This window comes from Rhipicephalus sanguineus, chromosome 2 (genome assembly GCF_013339695.2).
Source record: "Rhipicephalus sanguineus isolate Rsan-2018 chromosome 2, BIME_Rsan_1.4, whole genome shotgun sequence".
In the NCBI taxonomy this organism is placed as follows: Eukaryota; Metazoa; Arthropoda; class Arachnida; order Ixodida; family Ixodidae; genus Rhipicephalus; species Rhipicephalus sanguineus.
The window spans coordinates 107,048,995-107,072,127 of NC_051177.1; the positions used below are offsets into that span (position 1 = coordinate 107,048,995).

A 23,133-nucleotide genomic window follows, 5' to 3' on the forward strand; every position below is an offset into this window, starting at 1 on the left:
TGTTCGTACATCAGATACAGCAATATGTTTTATAGCTTTGACTGCAGGCTTCCAAAGCTCATAATTTATTCGTCCATCTGACAGTGCATTTCCGATACATGCTGATAAAATACAACTGCCCCATGTGTGCATGACATGCACGTACAGTCCTACAGCATTAAATCAGTGCCCACTGCACACATAAAAAAGAATGCTACTCAAACATTTTTTTTTCAAACAATACATAAATGCAGAGGAAGACTTCAATCCGGTCAATGGCAATTGCAGAGGTTGAACAAAGAGTGCTGCTAAACCCGACATTTGAAGAAGAGGATTTGAGATATATCTGCGTGCCTTAACTGTTGACGATCAATTTAGATGCTTTGTTATTATTACTGTGCTAAGATACACGTGATACAAGGCAACGCAGCCACGCCGGCCTCTAGCCCGGCCGAAATTGAGAGCGCACTCTCGCGCCACGCGGCACCATCAACATGACATGCGCACAGGATGATGACGAGAGTGAGCGATGATTCTCTCTGTGATAAGGATGTTTTTGTTGTGTCCGGAACTTAAGCCGACATCAAGGCACAGCGTTTAAGGGCACCCGCCGAAGTTTGATATTCCAGTTGAAAAGTTTCAGAAGCATCAGGTGATCAGTGTACGTAACTTCTATACTCGGTGTTTCAGATAGCATAAACCAAGCACCTGAAAAAAAAAAAGAACTTGAATTGCCACCAAAGTCGTGTGCCGTCCTTCTAGTCAATGTCGGCAATATCCGCGTAATCTGGTTTGCTAGGCCCCAATGGTCACGCGCACAGAACTAACAACGTAAAAAGGCGACCATCTCAATTTTAAAGCATAGTTACACGTAACCTGTCGTTAATCCGTCGCAACTGAAAGACTGTTCATTTCAGTAAAACAGCATGGTGGACGGTAATGACCACGATGATGTAGCACAGCTGAATTAGTGATTCTCCTATTCCAAAGCGGTAACAATTTTCGCACTTGGATTGCGTTCAAGCATATCCAAAGAAATCTCATGTCTACATTTTATGGGCATTTTGTGAACTCCAAGAACAAGCAAAATGCAAAACGTGGACGGCTGTACTGAGTCGCGCTGTTCCTTTCTTTTACGTTACCTCAAACTTCCGTTTAAGAGTAAGTCAAAAGCAGCGCCACAGCTGTGATGCCTCTTCTTTAGAAACAAGTTTCTGGATGTGAGAAAAAAATAGCTGCGCGGTGACAGAAGTTGCAGAAGCCAGCCTTTCACATTGCTTTCTTTAACATCTTCCACGCCTCAACTACGGTCTAAAAAATAGGGCTTTACCACGGTGACCACAAAGCGTGGTACCTAATTGGCTCCCGCAAGAGCGGGACCTAGGTCTTATGCTCTTTGTTTTTTATAACACATCATTTCGTTTATTCCTGGACGAGAACTCTTGTAGGTGGAAGAAAACATGGCGCGCTACTAGATCATCATGACATGCGCTTGCAATAACCCGGATACGATCCGGTGAACATTCCTTTCACGTTTTTCAATGTCACTTGTATGACGTATACCCAACGCGCTTCCAGCGTTTCCAATGCGTAGCTGCAAATTCAAAACATTTCCTTGTTTTCAGTAACAACGGGCGCTGCGGGCCAAGTGAACAACGTGACTCCGACGCCAGTTCATGTCTACTCATCGCAGGCAACCTCTCGCGCAACTGCGTACGCTTTACTGCTGTCGCTACTACCGACGTTAACATCGCCGCATGCGTCCGCCGCGGTGGTACAGTGGTTAAGGTTATCGGCTGTTGATCGGAGAGTCGCGGTTTCGATCCCGGCAACGGCGTCGCATTTCGATGTAGGCAAAATACTAAACGCCCTTCTACTGTGCGGTGTCAGTGAACGTTAAGGAAAACCAGATGGTCTAAATTTCAGGAGCCCTCCACTATGGCGGTTCTCATAATCATTCGTGCTTTTGGCACGTAAAACCCCATATTATTATTATTATTATTATTATTATTATTATTATTATTATTATTATTATTGTTGTTGTTGTTGTTGTTATTATTATTATTATTATTATTATTATTGTTATTATTATTATTATTATTATTATTATTATTATTATTATTATTATTATTATTATTATTATTATTATTATTATTATTATTATTATTATTATTATTAACGGCTGTTCATGCATGAGGCAACGAGAAAGGAAGTCATGGTTTGTAGACCCCTTCCACCCCCTCTTTTCATTTCTTTCATCGCGACACGAACTGACAGAACAAGTTCCCTTCTAGATAGTAGACGTAAGAGCGAAGATATGGGTATTTTGAACAATTTAACCAAGCCTGCAAATACGTGGCTGCACAGTCCTAAGGATGGGTTTTGGTATTTAGTTGAGTAAACTTTATTTGTCCTACGGTTATTGCTACTGGTGCCCGGGACCACGCTCCCAGGGGTCCATCGCTCGAGGAACATTTTCCAAGGTCCGCAGTAATGTCAATGACCGGCTGGAGGGTCCACTCCTGGTCTTCGAGGACCTCGCTGAGGAGGGTAGCTTGCCATCGCTCAGCGAGGCGCCCCGCTCCAGGGGGTCCTGTTGTTGTCTTGCTTTTCCCTCTTGGTCTTTCTTCGCACTCCCAAAGCAAATATGCTTTAGGAGTGTCTTGGTGTCTTGTTTGTTACCTAACATGTGACGCCTCTACTACGGTGGAAGTAGCAGCAGCACATCCTCAAACCATCAGTCACTCGACATACGAGGATGATGACGTAAGAAGAGTGTTCTAACAAATTCTGTTCTTTTTGAAGCCTCTCTTAAAGAGATAAGCGAAAGCTACCTTTCCTGAATATTGTTGGGTGTATGTAAAAGTGCTAGGGAAAAGACAGAAAAAGGGATGCTGTATTCGTTTGTACACGAAAGGAACCCGCTCAGGAACCATGTCCTGGTGGTTAACGGTGTGTCTGTTCTTTCGTTCGCATGACGCCATACGTGACCGGCCAGGGTCATATCCTGTTATACCCGCGCAATGAAAACTTCTAAATCAAATAAAAGTGTTTGAGGTCGTATTCTATTTTTCGCGTTGCTTACACACACATAAGTCAACAACGGCGCCCATGTTGGCTCCAGCAGCTGGGGAACTAGTGTTAATGTTTTTCTAATCGCGCTGGCATGGTAAGAGAATTGAATGCATGTTTTGGCCTAAGCTTTTTTCGTCGCTATTTTTATTTTTCGTGACCTAGCGTCATGAGCGATGGCGTGCTAATGCATACCCTCGAACCCAGCACAATTAGAACATCCCAAGTCGTAAATCTATAACACTATTTCAAGTTTTATTTTTCTCTTTTTGATGCAGCATAATGTCATGTCACATAGGTTAACAGATGTGCCCATTTTGCTAGCGGCAGCTCAGCGATAGAGTGTGCGCAATTTCGAAGCCATGGTAAGAACAGTTATTTATTTGCGGTCGTCTCTTCCCGATTCAATCCACGCAAACCTAGCAAAGAAACATTATTCTCCTTGACAGAACCATGAGAAGATCGTTTCAAATGCTTTTCCAAATTTTTCATTTAATAACTTGTAATAACCTTTTAATTATTTTCTAATAACTTTTTATTATCTTCAAAATATTTTTTTTAATCATTAATACTTTTTTACATTGTCGGAAGCCTAGATTTCAGCCTATGCGCGAGCATCGCTGATGTTGAACATTCAGCAATATAGATGAGTCCACGTTAAGCGCTTGCTGGTGAACCATGACCAGTATATATAGTCCTCCATTTTAATTTCCGTGACTTCTGAAATACATATTTGTAGGCTCCTTTTCTTACCACGCATACCTAACTGTGATAGATGAGAAAGGGTTACGGGACTTGGTTAGTCAAGGCCTGACAGAAAGCACTCAGGCATGGATTCATCATGCCATATTCGCTGAATATTAAATAAAATATCTGATCGCTTAACGAAAATCGCTACATATCGCACCGTTTCTGCGCTGAATATGTTTGCTCTCGGCTTCGTGTTATGTTGAGCAGAACGCACTTATATTTACTTCGTAGAGGCACGTTTATGCCTCCATGATTCTGCAAGGCATTCTAACTTGATTATTATGTTTTTTTTATCTTGCAGATAATGTCTTTCTGCGATATGAAGCAGCTATGCATTGTAGCGTTCACATCACTGGTAGCAACGCTACTGATGGTGCTTTTCTGGCTTCGAAGCAAAACACGCATCGGCAACACACCACCTGGCCCATGGTCCTGGTTCTCTCTGGGGCGGTTCAATCTTTCCACATGTCGCATTCCTTTGGACAAAGCGATGGAATGGTTTGAAAAATACGGCCCCATAGTGAGGTATGTATGTTAGGTTGTTATGTAAAATGTTATGTAAAACAAAATTTCGAGATTTCCAAAGCTCAGTGAATATTACACATGTGTTTCTTGCACAATGGACCTTATATTTAACACTGCGTTTGGCCTTTCGCTTCAGGGATCCTTTAGTTACCGCGATCTATTCTTGTGCCCCAGCATGTATAGGCGCAGTTCCTATGGCAAATGACCACGATATTGCGGCCACATATTACTTTTATGAGGTGTGCCCAACATTTAAGACGTGGTACAAAAGAACAAAGCTAGTTTGAAAGGCGAATAGATTGCTGAAACTCCAATGCACTTGCATTTTAACATAAAGTGCAACTCGTACATAAAGTGCAAGTCGGTACAAGGCGATATCATTTTTCGTCACCTAGAATTGTTGTGCACTGTAAAGCCGCCATCACTTTTATTTACACGTGAAGCACAGTAGGAAGTACCAGTGCAATAAAATGAATGTGAAGATACAGATTCAATAAAAAAGTGTGTATTTGCCCGTCCCCTCTGCTTTTTAACCAAATGAAGTGACCTTCACTGGTAACTCAACTTTGTTCTCACGTCGGCAAGAATTAACAGTACTGAAAATCACGGGACGAACCTGGTATAACCGCCCATGTTAAGTAAGTCACTTTATTTGTACTTAGAAGAATATAAACCGCAGAAAACTCTCTCCTGTATTAACAAAGTTAGGTGGATGATATAAGTATTCTGCTTTCGTGTTCCACTTCTACGTGTTCAACATCCAATTTTTTATATTTCTTTAGGGTTCATTGAAAATTTCAGTCATTTATTTCTGTTTGCGCTTCGTAGAAGTACAAATACAGCTTCTTTAGGAGTGCGCCATGGTTCTCTCGTAAAATGGCCGTTTTGTTTTCTCCAATAACGCGTGTGCATCGGCAGCAATAAACAAAAATTCTGGGTGTTTGTGAAATTTAATTTGAATAGCCTTATGGACGGAATTCGGTTTGCATGTTGACTAGATGCCATAGATGCTACGGTTTCATTTCTATGAATGTATTCTGACAAAGCTAGAAAACAGGCACTATTATAGAGTGACGTTATTACCCTTGTAGAGAGCCAAAATGCTCAACTTAAGGCCAACTCAAAGGCGTCTGTCAGATCATGAACAAAACGGAAAAAATCCCCACAAGTGCTGTTCGCCGCTCATTCAAAGCATACTGTGTAGCATACATGTTCGAGGCAACGCAGAATAATTGCCGGAAGACTTGTTGTTTTTGGTGTAGATAAAGGGATGCATCGAGGTAAAACAACATACAGCCTTTGTAATGCCATCAGCGTTAAGCACGAAAGCTATAGGTGCGAATCATCTGAATCTTAAGCAATACAACCGTCTGCTTGAAGCAAGGCTAGCGATGGTAATAACTTCCATCTACATAGCGTGAAATAGGCCCTGCTATTTAGGGCCTATTTCTAACGCACCTAAAATATTCGCTTGTGTGAAGCCTCAAGCAGGGCAGCGTGGATGTGGTGATGCTGAGCGACTACGAGCTGATCAAAGAGCTGTTCTCAATGCCACAACTCCAGTACCGCCCGACAACATGGGGCCAGAGCTCCCGAGAGAAAGGTAAGATGCGTATGTTTATAAGGTCCCTAAGCACCTGCCTCTCCCATCCCTCCGTAAAGCACTATTAGGTAAGGAGGAACACTGGGAGGCTGTCTTGCGCAGCTCCAAACCCGACATCCAGGAGGCCATCCTGGGTTGGGCAGAGAGGGTTGCGGAGGACTACCACGTGTAGCAACCTCCTTCTCTCTCTGTCCCTTTGTCCCTTACCTAAGGGAAAATGAAGTTTTCTTCCACTTATAGAAAATTGCATTTAAACCAAGCAAGCAGCGGAGTATAATAAACAAGGCCACCACCTGAATTCTTAACAAATAAAGCAAAAGCGAAAAAGAACAAAATTATGAACAGTATGGAGATATTTCTATTTCACTGAAAAAAAGTCGCATTTCATGAAGACAAGTCGCAAAGAAACACGGATGTATAAAAAGTAGTTGTGCAACTTGCCATGAGCGTGCGTTTGCTCTGCTTTTTTACACATGTGATTTCTTTTGAGCAGCAGCTGCGAATTCAAACTCGAAAGGTGCGTAAGCTGTCGCACGCAATGGTTCATTGTCGAGATAAGTATAAGACAACGAACGCCATGGGCGCGCGCGATAACGTAGCCACGAGCGAAACATGGCGAAAACGGGATGCGAAGTGAGCGCATTCGACTCGCCGGTCAGGCAGACTGGAAACAGAAATTTACTAGTGAAACCGACGCGCGCTCCATCTATCGTTAACAGCAGCAAGCATATCATTTTCAACGCTTGGCGGCGCTGACTTCAGTCCAAGCGAGTCGAGGCCACGCGTCGGGGCGTTCGAGTTAAAGGTACTGACGGCTGTACGTGAGCATATACGTTGAATTATTAAAAGTACGCATTGTACGAGTGCATAGTACAAATGCGGTGCCCTTGCGGCACAGTGCAAATGGTTGTTCATTCAGCCACCTTCAATGTCAGATTAGCGCTCTTTGTATTTGCAGCTCCTTACACTCGGTCAATATGTGGTTATATGTGCTGTAAAATGTAAGTCCCATAATATAAGCAGTATACGTTACAAGATCACGTCTCATCCGCAGGAATAGAACGCGTTTTAAAAATGCCCCGCGTGCGAGCAATTGCGCAGGGACGCTTGGCGCGTCGCTACAGTGCTCACGGTTGTCCGTCAGTCTCATCATGTTCAACGTTGATCTTGTTCACGCACTATCGAGATGCGAAGCCTGTACCGCCACTAGCAGTGCTGTTGATCACCACGACATTCCTGCCGGATTAGCGACCATGACTTATTCTTGCTGCTTTTCAAAGAGGTGACAACTGTACTTGCGAATATTACGCTTGATCGCTTTGCTTCCGCATCAATATGGGTTGAGTTAAAAGTCATATTTTGTACAATTAAATGCAATGCATCATTCTTCGGACCACACTGCGATTTGGCCTTTCAATCAGAGCAACTCTCAGGCCGGATTTCCATCATTGATCGCTATGGTCCCAAACTTATTCACAGGTTGCTATGGTTGATCGCAGCGACTTAGTGTATTAGTACTAAAGTGCATTTGAGAGATTTAATGTCAGGGACCCCACGCGGCCTGCGTGCCGAAGCGCTTGCATTACTTTGTATTGTCGTTTGATGTGACTGGCGAGCAGAAGGAAGCTGGAAGGGTACAATGAACGCAAGAAGGTGGGGACCAAACAGCTATGGCGCCTAGCACTAAGACTGTTTAATAACACATCTGTTTAGAACATTTTCTTGAAATATCTTGAAAAATAAAGTTCGCTTATGTCATTTCCGTGTTCTTTCTATCGATAGCAACGGAGACGGTAAGGAATATAATTCGTTTGGAATAACAGTTACAAAAAGCGTTAGGTCCCCGTGCACCTAAGCGCTTCCTCGGTATAGCGTTGATTCTCTCTCATGCGGATATGAATGTGTGTTTCCTGCTTCGCAGGTTTAACGGCACTAAATGGAGAAGCGTGGAAGCAAAACCGGGAGTTTTCGATGAGAGCATTGGCTAAACTAGGATATGGAACGGAAGTCATGCGTCAGTACATTCAGGTAAGGGCATCGAATTGCTCGATAGGTTTAACGTGACCTACGGGTAATCATTGCTCTTCTTTTTATAGACAATGCGTGAAAGCTGTGGCCACGGCGCAATATCAGTGGCTCTATATAAAGCATATTACACGGTCGTTATACCTCTGTTCAGTCTCATTACTTCGCTGTAAACGGGAAACAATTATCGCCGTTAAAGTAAAAATAAGTCTACGTCCCGAACTGTCCAGCTTCAGCCATCGGATGTTGTCTGTAACAGGAATGTATCATTGAGGCGTCACTAATAAGAGTAAAATCTACAACAGTGGCGTTGTTGTTATTACTGCGCAAGTTTACAAAATGCATACCGCTATGAAGCAATCAATGAAACAAACCATATTTCAATTCAGCACAAAGTAAGTGTCCGTCATAAAGCAGACGTGTCCTCAAATGCGAGGTATACAAAGAGAAATATTTCAGCTGTCCTGATGTAAGATATTTATCAAGTGCAACAATCTTATATGGAAACCTTACCAACTTGAAAACTACGCGAGCTCCTATTCCGTCGCTCACTCGGCGGTAAAGGATAGGTCGACAACATTAATTTTTAAAGCTACAAAACTGCAGGTCTCGTACTTTTTAATTCTCCGCTGAGTTTATTAAGAATATATGGAACAAATGTAATGCATTTGTTCAGAAATATTTTTTAAACATTACTTAAACGACACGGAGCGAGCAATATATGATCATTTTCAAATGGGCCTTGCAACGCTTCTTTAGCATGGTCAGAAAACGCTGCCGATCAGTGGTCGAGCCTCTTGAGAACATGAGAGCCAAACATTATAGCGCAGCACGTAGCTTGGAATTTACAATTAATTCTCTAAGTCAGCCAGAAATCGTTCCCTGTTATCTCTACAAATGATGTCATAAGCCCAAATGGCCATGCCATAAACCCAAAGTCCACGGCCATTGGCTGATATGAGAATCGTGGGCTGCACAGTTACCGTGGTCGCCGCCGGATGCCGCCACGTGCCCGCGTGCGTGCTCGCGATCACACTAATAAGCCGCACGTAAGAAGAAAAAAAAGTCACAGTTTCGCCGCAAGGGCGAAGCAATGAATGCGATAGCAAGAAACTAATGCTATACGAAGTGTGGATCGCCAATGAATACTCTCAGTTTGAACAGCGCTCCTGTTGCAAAGGCGGCCAAAGCAGCGAAGGAAACTAGAGTGCTTCAAGTGTCGAGCTGTGACACTTGATAGTTCGCGCTCATCTTCTGTTTGTTCGTTTAGCGGCGTCCCTTGAGCTCGAGTGACTTTCGTACGCTCCGTAACATGAGCGCGGACATTACGGTGAAAGCGTGAAACATCCCTCTTCCCCTCAGCACGAGAAAACCGCGCGAGCAGACAGCGGAAGGGCAAGGTTCTCCCTGCGGAAATATAAGAAGAAGCGTGCGAGCTCGCCGACGACTTTTAAATCCGCCCGTCGCGCTCCTAGCGCCATCTCGCTGGTAATGAAGAAACGCTTATAAGCGCCTAGCATCTCTGAGTCCGTCCAGCGGTAAAGGGTGTGTATATAACGCTCGCCGTTAGCTACGTGGAGGATCTGCGTTTCGTGGCGTAGGGGTTAGCGCCACTCGCTGCGGAGCAAGAGGTCCCTGGTTCGATTTCGCGCTTCGGAAGCATTTTTCTGAATTATTTTTTTGGGGGGCTTTTATATATATATATATATATATATATATATATATATATATATATATATATATATATATATATATACTTATACATATACGGTGCATGACGGCGACGGCAAAATTCAGCCGAGACTGTCCATGTAATTGCTATCGCAATAAAAAGAAAAGAAAATGCTCAATGTCATCACGCGCTGATGAAGGGACGCATCTTCTCGGCCCCTTATCATCCCCCTACCTGCGTAGCTTTCAGCGCACTCGCTAGTACGAAAGAAGAGAGAAAGCGCTTTAAGTGTGTGACAAATCCCTATACCTCCGCTCCTACTTCACGGATTCTAAAAACTTTTGCGGCAGTCGATTCGTGATGCGATGAGCTCTTTTAATGAAGCGATTTGACGATTACGTGGAAAAGTGTTGCAGGGTACTTTAAAGTTTCCTCATGCCAAGGCCAACTGCGTTCAATTCCTTTGGTTATTATATTCATCGTGTCACTATCAATACTTAATGCACTTGACAAAATGTTCAAAAATTGTTTTTTGCATGAAGATTTGTCGTTTCAACAGGACAATCTAGTCAGCGATGTTAACCCGTAAAAAAGAAATCGATGCGTAAGGAAGTCGTTTTTATGTATTTACGAAACATCGTGGCGTTCAAAGTGAGCGAATATAATTACACTTCTGTAACAATACAGCTTGATTAGTCGACAGTATTGTCAAGATTAGCAAGCGTTTGCTACCATTCATCCAAGAGTGGTGGTAATGGTTGTCATTTAGCTAACATTATCCAACATATTCTGTAATTAAACAAGATAATCCAAGATGTGGCGACATTACAGTTAATTTGGCAACACTTAACGTACACTCGCCCATATATCCATCGCTAAGCGAAGACTAGCCCGACTTTTAGAAATACTGCCCGTTGCTCGTATTATGAGAACAGAAGCGGCAGGCCGGGACACTATCGCATGCGTTTTGTAAATCGCAAGGAAGAGGTTGATGCCGACGCCGAGATATAATATCGTTTATAAAAATATTTCTGATATTTTTGTGACATATGCTACATAGATAAGGCTTTCGGTGACTATCGCGAGTTGTTTCAATAAGAAGATCACATAGACACTATTAACCCACACCCCCCCTTCCACGTAAAACGCAGGAAGAAGCTTGCTACTTGTCTGACTTCCTGGAGCGCCAACATGGATGCCCCGTATCCTCGTTCCCAGTCGCGCACAAGAGCCATATAAACACCATGTGTCGCTTCTTGCTGGGTTACCGCTTCGACCTCGACGATCCGCAATTTGTCCCGATACACGAAGCCCTGTCGGGTTTCCGGCTACAGTCAGCTGCTGCACCAGTCGAACATCGCGCGGCTTGGCTCCGCCGCACGATCATCGACCGCCTATGGCCAAGTTCTGTAAGCGCAAGCCGTCACCGCCTGCTGACTTCACTGAACACCGTTGTAAGGTGGGACTCCGTTTCTGTCTGCCAAGCCTCATCTTCACTGTTTCCTCTACGTTCTACAGCGTTTTGAAACATGGCACAAAGGCCGATACAAGCTTCACCCACGTAATGAGAGATAACCAAGAGGGTTGTTTTTGCCCCGGGGGGAAAGCATAGGTGTAAACCACTTGGCTGGACGCCGGAATTGAAGTCAGAGGAGCGGCATCTGTCACGGGAGCTTATTGAAGGAAATGCTATTTGCTACTCGCCGCTATTTCGAGCATCTCTGCGTAAAAAAAAAGAAAATGCCAAGCCTGCGCTGAAACCGCAGCACAGTCACAGCGAAAGCTGGAAGAGCGGCGTTTCTAGAGCCGGTTGTAAGCTCTCTTGGTGTTACTAATACAAGTACCCACTACGCCATAAATCACAATTTTTGTGAAGTTGGGAAGCACCTACTAAGCCATTATTCGTCATTCTGCGGAGAAGGGAGGCACCAGCTACACGTCTGTAAGGCATTATGTGCACTTTGTTGACGCGACGACTGATGACGATGAAGAATTATGGCTCAGCCCTTTGTAATGGGTTAGATGCTTTAAACGGCCCACCAGTTCTGCAATTTGCATTGGGTGACGCCCGGTCGTTATTTCCCTCTCCCGCCATGCTGTATAACATACATTGACGTGGGAGCGCGAGGGGGGGGGGGCGAAGAACTTTACTGAGACCCCGAGGAAATGTATCATGCGCTTATGGGCTTCCTTGGCAACCAATACAAGTGCACTTGCGAGGAACACACTACGCTATAAATCAATGTAATTTTTGAGAAGTAGGGAAGCAGGCACTATGCCATTTTTGGTCATTCTACGGAGAGCCGTGGTACCTGCTAAACGCATGCAAGGCATTATGCGCTTTGTTGATGCTGTGCCTGATGACGATGAAGCATTATGGCGGAGTCCTTTGTAATGGGTTGGAACCATTCAACAACCTACTCGTTGCGCAATTCGCATTGTTTGAGGCCTGGTTGCAGAATTCGCCTTGTGCGACGCTTCGTCCTTATTTTACTCTTCTACCACGCTACATTGCATATGTTAATGTGGTTCCTTCCCGGCATGAAGCCTGTATAGGACGTTTTTGCAAAGCAGTTTCAAGCACCGGCATGGCTCAGAGGTTGAATGCTGGGCTCCCACACAGAGGGCCCATGTTCGAACCTCGTTCCATCCTGGAATTTTTTTCTTATTTCGAGCGATAGTGGTTACGGACACCGGCGGGGGCGGCGGCGGTGGCGGCGGCGGACAACTACGGCGCCAAAAACGGCCGCTGAAATGATCTCATACCAGCTTTCGCTGTAAAACTAAGACAGCAAAATTAAATTTCAGGGAGTATGTTGACGTTGAACTCCTTCACTTTCATAGAAGCAGGCCCTCATACCGGACTCGGTTGGGGGTGGTGATTCTCATGAAGGCCACGAGATCCGATTCTAAGGCTAAATCTTTATGTATCTCGTTGCGCGGCCCCATGAGCCAAACACGGCAGGCCAAAGAAATGGCGTGTACACCCACGTGACCCGCGTCACTAATGGCGTCATGCTGTCACGTCGCCGTCTATCATTGTCACAACGTCACGTTGTGATGTCCTTATTACGTCGCATTTCTTCGAAATTTGTGACGCCATAGTTACTTCTTCACCAGTCGTCATACGAAGACATCATGATGTGATGTGATCAGCTTACCAGTTGAAAACAGTTGAGATCGCGCAACACCACAGAAATATTTAGCGTGTGAAATATTTGCAGAAATATTTAGCGTCTGAGACAAGGCACTCGACTGAGAAAGACCAGGTTTTTTAATGTGTCTCACACTGCGGATCATTGCGTCTCCCAAAAAATATGGTCCCCGATCGTATTACCTAATGCGTTACCAAGTGTGAAGTGATATTTCGCTTTCAAGTGTTACAGGCAGTGCGACATGCTGCAGGCCTTATTCTCAAGAATAGATGACGGATCAGATTGCTTTCATGAGTAGAGCAGAAAAAAAGATGGAGACATCTTAATCTGTTGAATAAAAGTTTGCCGAGAAGAGTCTTTTTTCTTATCGATCAACTAGAATGAGGGTAATAATGCTGTAGCGTTACCTTACCTATGCCCGTTTCAAGTCTTACAAAATCATGCTCTTCGTGCTGTGGCTTTTAGTGCTTTCTTGTACAATGCAACGCCGCATCATCCTATCTTTAAGGTGAAATTATGAATTGCCATATAAACTATTCTACTTTCTGCATTGCGCGGTTACCCACGTTGAAACCACATCCACAGAGGATGCACTTAGCAGGCACTTAGGAATTACTTTTTTGCACTGTTCATTCTATTAGCTGGCATCATGATTGTCATAATGCACTTCGTACAGGTTTTTCTTTTGTTCTACGCATATGTGTTATTTATTTACTAATGCTTTTTAACGTTCATTTGCAACACCCAATGAGTGGCAAAGTATTTACTGGTACGCCTTCATAATAAATCATAATAAGAATTGTCTTGGTCTCGGCGCTTTTGGAATGCTCATTAGCCAACTATATTTACGCTGATGACTGTCGTAATTTATTGCGTGAATATGACAAAAAGATAGGCTTCCTTGTCGCACGTGGACAGGAAAAGCCTTGTTTTATGCAAGTCGTTTTCCTGTTTGCACGTACATGTGCAGGGTGAGCAATTTTTGGCGTGCACTGTGTCGAATAGAATGACTTGAGCCAGTGGAGCTGAGAAAGCTGCATTTAGTGAGCAGCAGTAGACTTCATATGTGGGACGCGGTAATGTTAATTTATGTATGTTTTGTAATGATTTTTTTACCTTGTAATAAAGCTGCCGTTGTCAAAAAAAACAGAATGATATGGTTGTGCCAGCAAAGTATTCGCGAAGCGGTGAAGCTCAAGGCAAAGAGATGGTTGACAATGGCAGTAGCGTAGCCAGAACTTTCTCGGCGGGGGGGGGGGGGGGTTCGCAACATATTCGGGCTCGCAACATATTCCGCTTGGTTGGTTGGTTGGTTCCTTGGGGGAATAGCCCAACCCACTACGGGGGATCGGCCACGAAGCGTGCGGCAGTAGACTTTGTGAAAAAATAAGTTAAAATGAATATGCGAAAAAGATAATTTATAGTAAAGAAAAAAAAAATATTTGGGCAATTTTGGTTCTTTTTTTTTTCTTTAATGAAATGTTAATTAAACGATTGTTAAATAATAAAATTAAATAAATAAGCAATTACAGAAATTTAAGTAAGGGAATGAAAAGATATATTTCTACTTATAATATTAACATGGCAGTCTCTTTGTTTCTTTAATATAAATGAATATGGCATCATATATGCCCCTGTTGCATTGCCCTAGTGCCGACGCCCCCAGGGAGAGTAATGCTGATGTGGAAAGCTCAAGGCCAAGTTTTTGAAAAGGAGGTTTTAGAAGTCTTTGCCTTATGTTTTGGTATCTTCGACATTCTGTGAAGTAGTGCTCTATTGTTTCCGCTTGATTACAATAATTACAGTTAGGGGAAGGAACGAAACCAGGCCTGTGTAAATAAAAATTTAGTGACGGTATTCTGCATCGCAGTCTAGTTAACGTTACTTCCAATTGCCTTGTACTACACCATGTGCTATTCCACGAAAACCTTAGGTGCTGAAAATATGTATTGTTTAGGACGGAAGATTTAGTGCGTTCCTCTTGCAGACAAAAATTTCGGAATCGTGCGATCGTGTTATTAGAAGACGGCCTCAGAACATTTATGACCGGTCCTTTAAGGGATGCTGCCGCCAGAGTGTCCGCCGCTTCATTTAATATCAGTCCAGTGTGGCTTGGTACCCAAACCAACCGGACGTGCCGTACGTGATTGGGCATATATGAGTAAAATTCTGTTAGGCAGCTCGATGGCTGTGGCACTGTTAATGCCGTACACACAGACAAGGAATCCGTTAATATAACTGCTGAAGAGATATGTGCTGGGAGTTTCCGCAGAGCAAGAATAATTGCGATTAATTCTGCCTGGAATATTGGTGTGAAGTCGGGCAAACGGAGGGAAAATGACCAATTTAGTGCTGCTGAATAAATTCCCACCCCTGCCTTCTCATCAGTAACAGAAGCATCTGTGGCTATTACTGAATTTATCCGTACGTTTTTAAGGTGGTCTTCCAACAACCCATTTAAATATCTAATGGGCAATAACTTAGCATTTCTTGGAAATATGTCGTCATATTCTATTACTGCAGTGTGTTTGAGTGCGTTTGGGTAGATTATCTCACTAAATGTCACTTGTAATGGCTCCAGGAGCTTTTGCACGAAAATTATTTGAGGGCGATGTAGTCGGGACCATTCACTTTCAAAAAATGTGGACGGCTCTCTAAGAAATACATATTGGGAGCGTCTGTGTTGGGAGGCATATATGTTTAGAAATGTTTGAACTGTTAAAATTCTAAACCTAGTTTGAAGACATGGCAGGTTTGTTTCATGGTAAAGTATATTATTAGCTACAAATTTTGGAAGTCCGAGACATAAACGTAACGCCTCACGTTCTATAGTTAGAAGAGGGCGTAATTTATAAGCAGGTCCCCCACAGAACAAAATGCATCCAAACTCTAATATTGGACGTACATACATGCAATAGATCATTAACAATGTTTTTCTACGCATTCCAAAACGAGTGCTGCTGATTCGTCTTAATAATCCAATTGCACGTAAACCTTTAGCTGCAATGTACTCAATGTGCGAGCTCCAATTAAGATTAGGCGTGTATATTATGCCCAAATATTTTAATGAATCGACCTGCGGAATAAAGGCCTGGCCGTACATAAGTGCGATATGCACGGGGAAAGTCAATGGAAAAGCAAGAAGAGCACTTTTGTTAACATTCAGAGACAAATTCAGGTCATTAAGCCATATTTCGATCTCATTCAAATATGACTGTAGAATGTTGTACAGCGAATGTATATCACTGGAGGATGCAAAGAATGCAATATCATCCGCGTATACATACACTTGCACGTCGTTACGCGACGGAATCGAACTTAGTAATATGTTGAATAAAATGGGCGAGAGAACTGACCCTTGAGGAACTCCCCTTGTTTGTTTGTATTTTTGAGAAGATAACCCATTCTGCGAGCAATAAAATGTGCGTCCACTTAGAAAATTTTGTATCCATGCAATTATATATTCAGGAACATTTACACTTCGGAGTTTACTAATCAAGATGGCGTGTTCTACGCTGTCATATGCCTTCGCAATATCTAAGGTCACTAGGGCGGCATACTGTTTTTTGTGCCGAGCAAGTTTAATTCTACTTTCCAAATCAACATGGGCACACCAAATAGAGCGTCCAGGGCGGAATCCAATTTGCGATTCATTCAGTATATGTTTTGCTTCAATCCATTCTTCAAGATGTCTATATAATAATCGCTCTATTAGTTTTACGAGGTTCGACGTGAGGGAAATAGGCCAAATGTTATCTATTGCATAACCAGCGCCCTGTTTTTTAAGCAGCGGTACTACTTTGGCAACTTTCCACTCTGGGTGAATCCAGGCATTTTCTATAGAAAAATTTAGAAAGTTACAGAGATCGATGGGAGATAAATCAAACATAATTTTTATCATGGCTGCAGTTATATTATCTGGGCCCGGTGCTGAGCCTGGCAGTGACTTTACTACTTCCGTTATTTCTTCTAAGGTCGCTGCCTTATATTCGTTGGCTTTTTCTGTAACAGACAAATGGTAGGGTAACACCGATGTGAAGCGACACTCCAATCCTTTCGCAACTGTTTCCAGTGACTGAACCAATTCTACGGCTGATAAACAAGCTGATTCTAAATTTATTGGTGGGGGAACAATCTTTTTGTGTCTCAGAAACCTAAATAATGCTTTCTTATTTTTTGTCTCTGACATATACCTGTATCGTTTGGAGTTATAATCTTCTTTGGCTTTGCTAATAGTCTGTTTAAATGTAGCAGCAGCATATTTATAATCTTTCCAGTTACGTGGACACTGGTTGTAAAGTAATTTTTTCCAAGCTGCTTTACGTCGCCTGTAGTCGCGATCGCAGTCAGGATTCCACCATGGCGCATGAGCGCCGCCTTTAGTTGACTGCACACTGAATTGAGCTTTTTTCATACTATCTCCTAATAGTTGACAGAAATTAAGTGCCTTTACTTGGTCACTTAGTCCTGTTTGCTTGTTTAAGAGTGACCGTAATGAATCTTTAAATTTGTTGTAATTGACATAATTGCGAACACATTTGCTTAATGACGTAAGTGGGCACGCTATTTCAAAAAATATTGGTTGGTGATCACTGTTTGTGGCCGAAGTGACGGCAGACCAAGACGAAATGATGCAACCGGAGCTTGAAAAGGTCAGGTCTATGACAGAACGTGATAGGCCAGATACATAAGTAGGGGTTCTGGAATTCACACACTGAAGACCATTCAAGCTGGACCATTCTAGCAGCCGTTTACCACCGGCATCGGATCGGTAACCCCACGATATGTGGTGAGAGTTAAAATCTCCTGCTATTATTATGTTCTTTCTGCATGCTGCTAGTGCGGAATCCAGAGAATTAGTACTCGTAACGCCTGCAGGAAAATATACATTGACTATGGAAAACGGTGTCCAGCCAGGAATATTTACGTCTACTGCCAATATTTCACTTTCTGTAGATATGGAATGGTGGGTAATCTTCGCTTTATGACAGATGTTTTTAGAGATAAAACACGCTAAGCCCCCTCGACAAGAAGGGCGATCCAAACGAAAGCAATGGTAGTTATTTAGATTGAAACTTTTTTCTGTAGAAAGCCAGGTTTCTTGCAATAGAACTAAATCTGGAGAAAGTTCTGCACAAAGGTGTAACAAATCAGTTGCTGCGGAAAAAATTGATCGGCAATTCCACTGTAGTACTTTTAATGAACCTATGTTGACTGTAAACCAGCAGTTTCAACAGCTTTCTGGAGAATGCTGTCTTTTAAGAAATCTTCCTTCTTCGATGGACTGTGATCTTGACATTTTTTGTTTTCAGTCTATGTAAGAGAACGGATTTCGGGGAGTAAGGGGCAGCTCGACGCTTAGTGGCTCTAATGTCCAAATCCATACTTTCTAAGCTTTCGGACGTGGTCTCCGAGATACTACCACCCTCCTGTTCGAAACGAGATGTTGTAGTCTCATTGTCATCAGAAGCGCCAGATACGGCTTCTATCACAGGATCCTCTGTTAGTTCCTCATGGTTGGGCATGACGCCTGTATGAAGTGCAGTGCGCCCTGCAACTTTCAAGATTTGTGTCATATGATCTGTCATAACTTGTCCAATTGTCTCTGAAAGATTTTCAAAAAGTGCGCTCAGTACTTTCGACATTGCCTTCTCAACCGCAGCGGCTACAACCTCGCCTATAGTTGTATCCATGGCTTGCGAATGACGAGCAGCAGCTTCAGCATATCCGCAGGATCTCTCTAATACTATAGCTCGAGCTTCGCGGCGTGAGCATCGCTTCCTTTCTATAATTTCTAAAATTTGAAGCTCTTGAACTCTCGCTAGGCAGTTTGAATGATCGGCTGGGTGGGAACCTTGACACAGACAGCATCTTTCGCTCTGAGAAGCACATGTTTTAGTGTCATGGTCTTCTCCGCATATGCGGCATCGAGGAGATGATCGGCATCCCTTAATGGAGTGACCATATCGCCAACACTGAACGCATTGCAGTGGACGGGGAGCAAGTGCCTCAACTCTATATATTAAGGGCCACGCCTTAATCTCTGTGGGCCTATTTATGCCGGCAAATGTCACAATGACTGATTCTGTGGGGACTCTTTGATTGTCAGATACTCTTGAACATCGATACACTGATATGGCCCCGGCAGCAGAAAACATTTCCAAGACCTCTGAAGCGCACAGGCTCGAGTCAACTCCACGAACTAAGCCTTTAACGCAAGCGAGATGAGCAGGAATAAATGGGCTCACCGGATGGGATGCAAACGATGTGCACTTTAACAGGTCGGATACACAGGCTTGGTCCGGCGAGCAACACAGAATACCACCCCTGCCAAACTGTCGAACATCGGTGATACTCTGGTAGTGTGAGGTTGCTTTCCGCAGTTCCTCCTGAATGACCTTCGGATTCTTCACTCGGATTAATCCCCCATTGGTCGGCACTAGAGCAACAGGAACGCTGTGGATACCACTGCGCAAAAAAGCCTCTATAGGCATGTCATTAGTGGGAAGAGAGGCCGTCCAGAGGAAAGTCCTCTGACCTGGAGAAGAGAGAGACATCAGGTACTCTCAGTACAATAAGATCAGAAAAGGTTGGAAGTCGAAAGAAAAATCACAAAAACACTACCGCCCGAACCGCGACCGACACCCCGTAACAGATCAGCGATCAGTGGACTGCCTTATGAGGACTAGCCCGAAGGTAGAATATTAGCGCAAATAGGAGCCGCAGTTTTCGTGTGAGAGATTGCTGGTGATCATGCAAGTGTGACATGGCGGGTGAGCTGTGTAGTCTTTAAAAAAATGCGTAGCTTTCCGAAGATAAAAGATGTAAAACGCTTTTCCCACCACACAGTATCAGTATTTCTTAGCCTAACATTAATGGTGCTGAAGTCTTCATTTAAGAAATAAATATTAGACATCGTAAAGAATATGTGTTAAATAGAAGAATTGAAGAATGTACGCTAGTGCGAACCCTGTTTGATTTCTTGTTGCAGAGATCTAATTGCTCTTAATGAAGGCAGTAACATGGGGGAACGTGACAAGAGCTACGTTGACATCTACAAAGCGAAAATGCGCGAAGCGGAGAAAAATAACAATCCGTACTTCACAGGTAACACAATTTGTTATTTGAACAACGCTCTCTTGTTCCACGGTGTATTTTACTCTCTCAGGGTAAATTACAGCTCCCTAGTGCAGGGTAGTACACTAAATGTTGGGCAACGTCTTGCATTTTACTTATATTTTAAACCGACAGAAAGGGGAGCCATATTACGTGGATTGATCGTGGAGCGAAGCACGCTGTGCAGACATGGATAGTTGAGAAACAAAAAGTTGTTTCTGTCTGACTGGATTAGAAAGTGGCTGATCAGGACACGGCGCCACATTTTACAGCATTGAAATTGCGAATAGTTGAGTAACTGCGTATGCTATAAATAAAATTCTGGGTGATAATTGGTTTTGCAAAACTTTATTGAGGCAGAAATTCGAAGCGTTAACTGCTCGCAGCTCTTTTGTCTGTAATGGGCTAAGCAGCACAAACTTAGATGAAGGTTGACTCAGATTAAGGTTGTCCTATTGAAGAACAGGTTATTTGTCGGAATCATGGGCCTTTATTTTATAAAATGTGACACACTTAAGCAAATTTTTGTCATACATTGAAGTAGCCGGGGCGCCACAGCTGAACACAGCAGCGAAGGCTGCTATCACCATAGACGTCCGATTTCATAGAATACCATCGTCAGTCTTTACGCGAGGTAACTTTGATTTCTGGGTCTTTGTAACGTCCGAGCCCTTCTGACGAAGACGAGAATTCCCGAATGACAATTATCTCCTATATGCTGACCAATAGAATATACTTTAACAACACAGCCATTTGTCCTACTTGGAATCAGTTCATGCTTTTGAAGCGTGAAAAACATGGGGGCGAAGCAGTGATACACGCAGGGCAAGCGCTTTGCCTATTGCATTTACCTATTGGACAATTAGTCATAAAAGGGCCATACCTGAGAACCATATTGCCAAATGAATGCAAATGAGTTAGTACCCATATAGAGAAAATAGCGAAATCACTACCGACTGCTCACTGCTTTTCTGGAAAAAGAAAAGTGTACAATTATTCTAGTTTACAGGTAGCGATGTACGAAGCACTAACTTGCAGGTAAAAAAAATAGAAACCGATAGGTCTTAACGACTGCTTAACGAGAAATGCAAAAAAAAATGACAGCGAACTATGTAGATTAAGAGAAACTGAAGGTGGAAGGCATTAAGAGCAAGAAGTGGGAAGCACAGTATACAGCGTGTTTCAAAAAATGGGTCCGAAAATTCTCAAAAATAAGGTACATAAAATAATTGCTCGCTTCTTTCGTAATTGTTTTTTTTTCAGTAACAGCAGACGTTAAAATGCCTAGAGTCACGAATTACTGCAGCAATTGAACAAATTATTTTAATTAGCCTTTCAGTTAGTGCAGACAGGCAGTCGGGTCAAATGGGAGATTCGAAGTCGTTCCTGGGATACCGACTAGATGCCTAGCGCTGTTGAGGGCAAAAGAACTGCTGGGATTAAACTAGAAGACTTGCAGGCAGTAGGGGTGAGCTTGCGTAAACGATACCTATAGTGAAATGTCTAGAGGGGCTTCTTTCTTGAAGGAGATATTGATCGGTTGATGATGACGATAATAACACCAATGACAATAGCAATGATCACAAAAAGCACATGCCACTTATTCTAAGCATAAACTTATTTCAGGTGTTATTGTACCGTTCCCTTTAACTTGCTATTGTTTTTTCTACGCGCTTAGCACAAAAGTACTTAAAAATTTCATTGGTTATCATTTTGTGCTTCGTGAAGAATCGCCATTGTGCTTTTTTTTTGCTATAGAATTTCTTGTAATATGGTCAACAGGGACGTCTGGCGCAACGATCTATCGCGAACACTGTGTCATTATAGGGCTGGTAATATACGAGCGCGCGATAATTGTATCCCCTTGTGTTGAGAGATACTTGGCCCGAAACATAGATACGGTTGCATGCGTGCATCTTTAAGAACGTGAAATGTCTATCAAGATTTTTAATGACCCCTGTTGCATTCTTCAGGAAAGTTTGCTCCCCCAAAGTGTATAGCCAAGCGATAAAAAGACAGTCGCACAGCTAGTGCAAAGCCTTGTTACCCACAATAAAACGTTAGCAGTGAGCCAACAAGTCCACCCCGACCGAGAACCCTCCACATCCTCACACACACACACATGTATTTATGTGCGTGTTCTTTTGTATGCATCAGTTTACAGATAATGTTGTTGACAATCTAAGCAGGAAACATACCGATTCTATTCAGACGGTGTGGTAGGGGTGACACGAGACCAATAAGACACCGCTTAGAGTAAAGACAATTATTACAAAACGGCATTCGGGTGCAGGAGCGTCGCATTAAAAAAAAAGTGTCGAAAATAGTGTTTTTCACTGTGCTGCGCAGTGGACAACCTCGCTGGTAATATGTGCGACATAGTGCTGGGCTCAGCGACCAGCACTAACGTGTACCTGCATTGGAACCTACTCAACCTCGCAAGTCGTGCCGACGATCTACAGGCGGAGCTGCAAAGGGAGATTGACCGCGTGGTGGGACGCAGTCGTTCACCCTGCTGGGAGGACCACAAGCGCATGCCACTCACAATGGCCACCATATGGGAAATGTTCCGCTGGAAAGTTGCGGCGCCATTCAACCTACCACGAGGGTATGTTGTCATGTTTTAGCTCGATTTGGTGTCGTTTGTGTTGCTTTTCGTTTGTGTTTCGCAGTACTCATCAAAAAGATCTAAACGACCGGCATATCTGCTACATACACACTACACGCACACACACACACACACACAGCCACACGCACTCACACACATGCACATACACGTGTACAAAGAACCATTCCTGAAGATGCATAGTATTACTGGCATCATCGGATCAATGTGTCCGCACCAGTGGTGTCAATCTAAATAGCAATGCGACTGTTTGGTGGTGTCGGTCAGACATCCACAGCGGAGGTGTTGGGGCTCGGAGTATGGTCGGCGTTGCAGAAAACTCCGCGGGTATTCGCCGCAGAAAGCGGGTGCGTTTCGAGCAGCTCCTAGCATAGCATATTTAGGCATAGTACAGCATAGCAAGGGTGTGGGAAGGAAATTTAGGGTGGGGAGGAGTGATGTGAGGGTGCCCTTACAAAAATCCCATATATGGACTTATATAAAAAAAGCCATATATGGGTATATTAAAAATTGGGCAGATATGGACTTATATGGCCATATAAGGCCATATCTGCCCAATTTTTAATATACCCATATATGGGCCCTCATATATGGCCTTATATGGCCATAT

At 43.3% G+C, this 23,133-nt stretch overlaps 1 protein-coding gene across 1 annotated transcript in view; it reads left to right on the plus strand.

Annotated features, from left to right (window-relative positions):
* The first annotated feature begins 4,291 nt into the window (after positions 1-4,291).
* Positions 4,292-23,133, plus strand: part of LOC119381793 (cytochrome P450 2H2-like) — a 30,874-nt gene continuing 12,032 nt past the window's right edge. Inside the window, exons 1-6 of the mRNA XM_037649552.2 lie at positions 4,292-4,326; positions 5,808-5,929; positions 7,851-7,957; positions 10,778-11,085; positions 19,773-19,888; positions 22,247-22,505. Coding sequence (XP_037505480.1) covers positions 4,292-4,326; positions 5,808-5,929; positions 7,851-7,957; positions 10,778-11,085; positions 19,773-19,888; positions 22,247-22,505 — 947 coding nt within the window. The remainder of the gene's footprint in view (positions 4,327-5,807; positions 5,930-7,850; positions 7,958-10,777; positions 11,086-19,772; positions 19,889-22,246; positions 22,506-23,133) is intronic.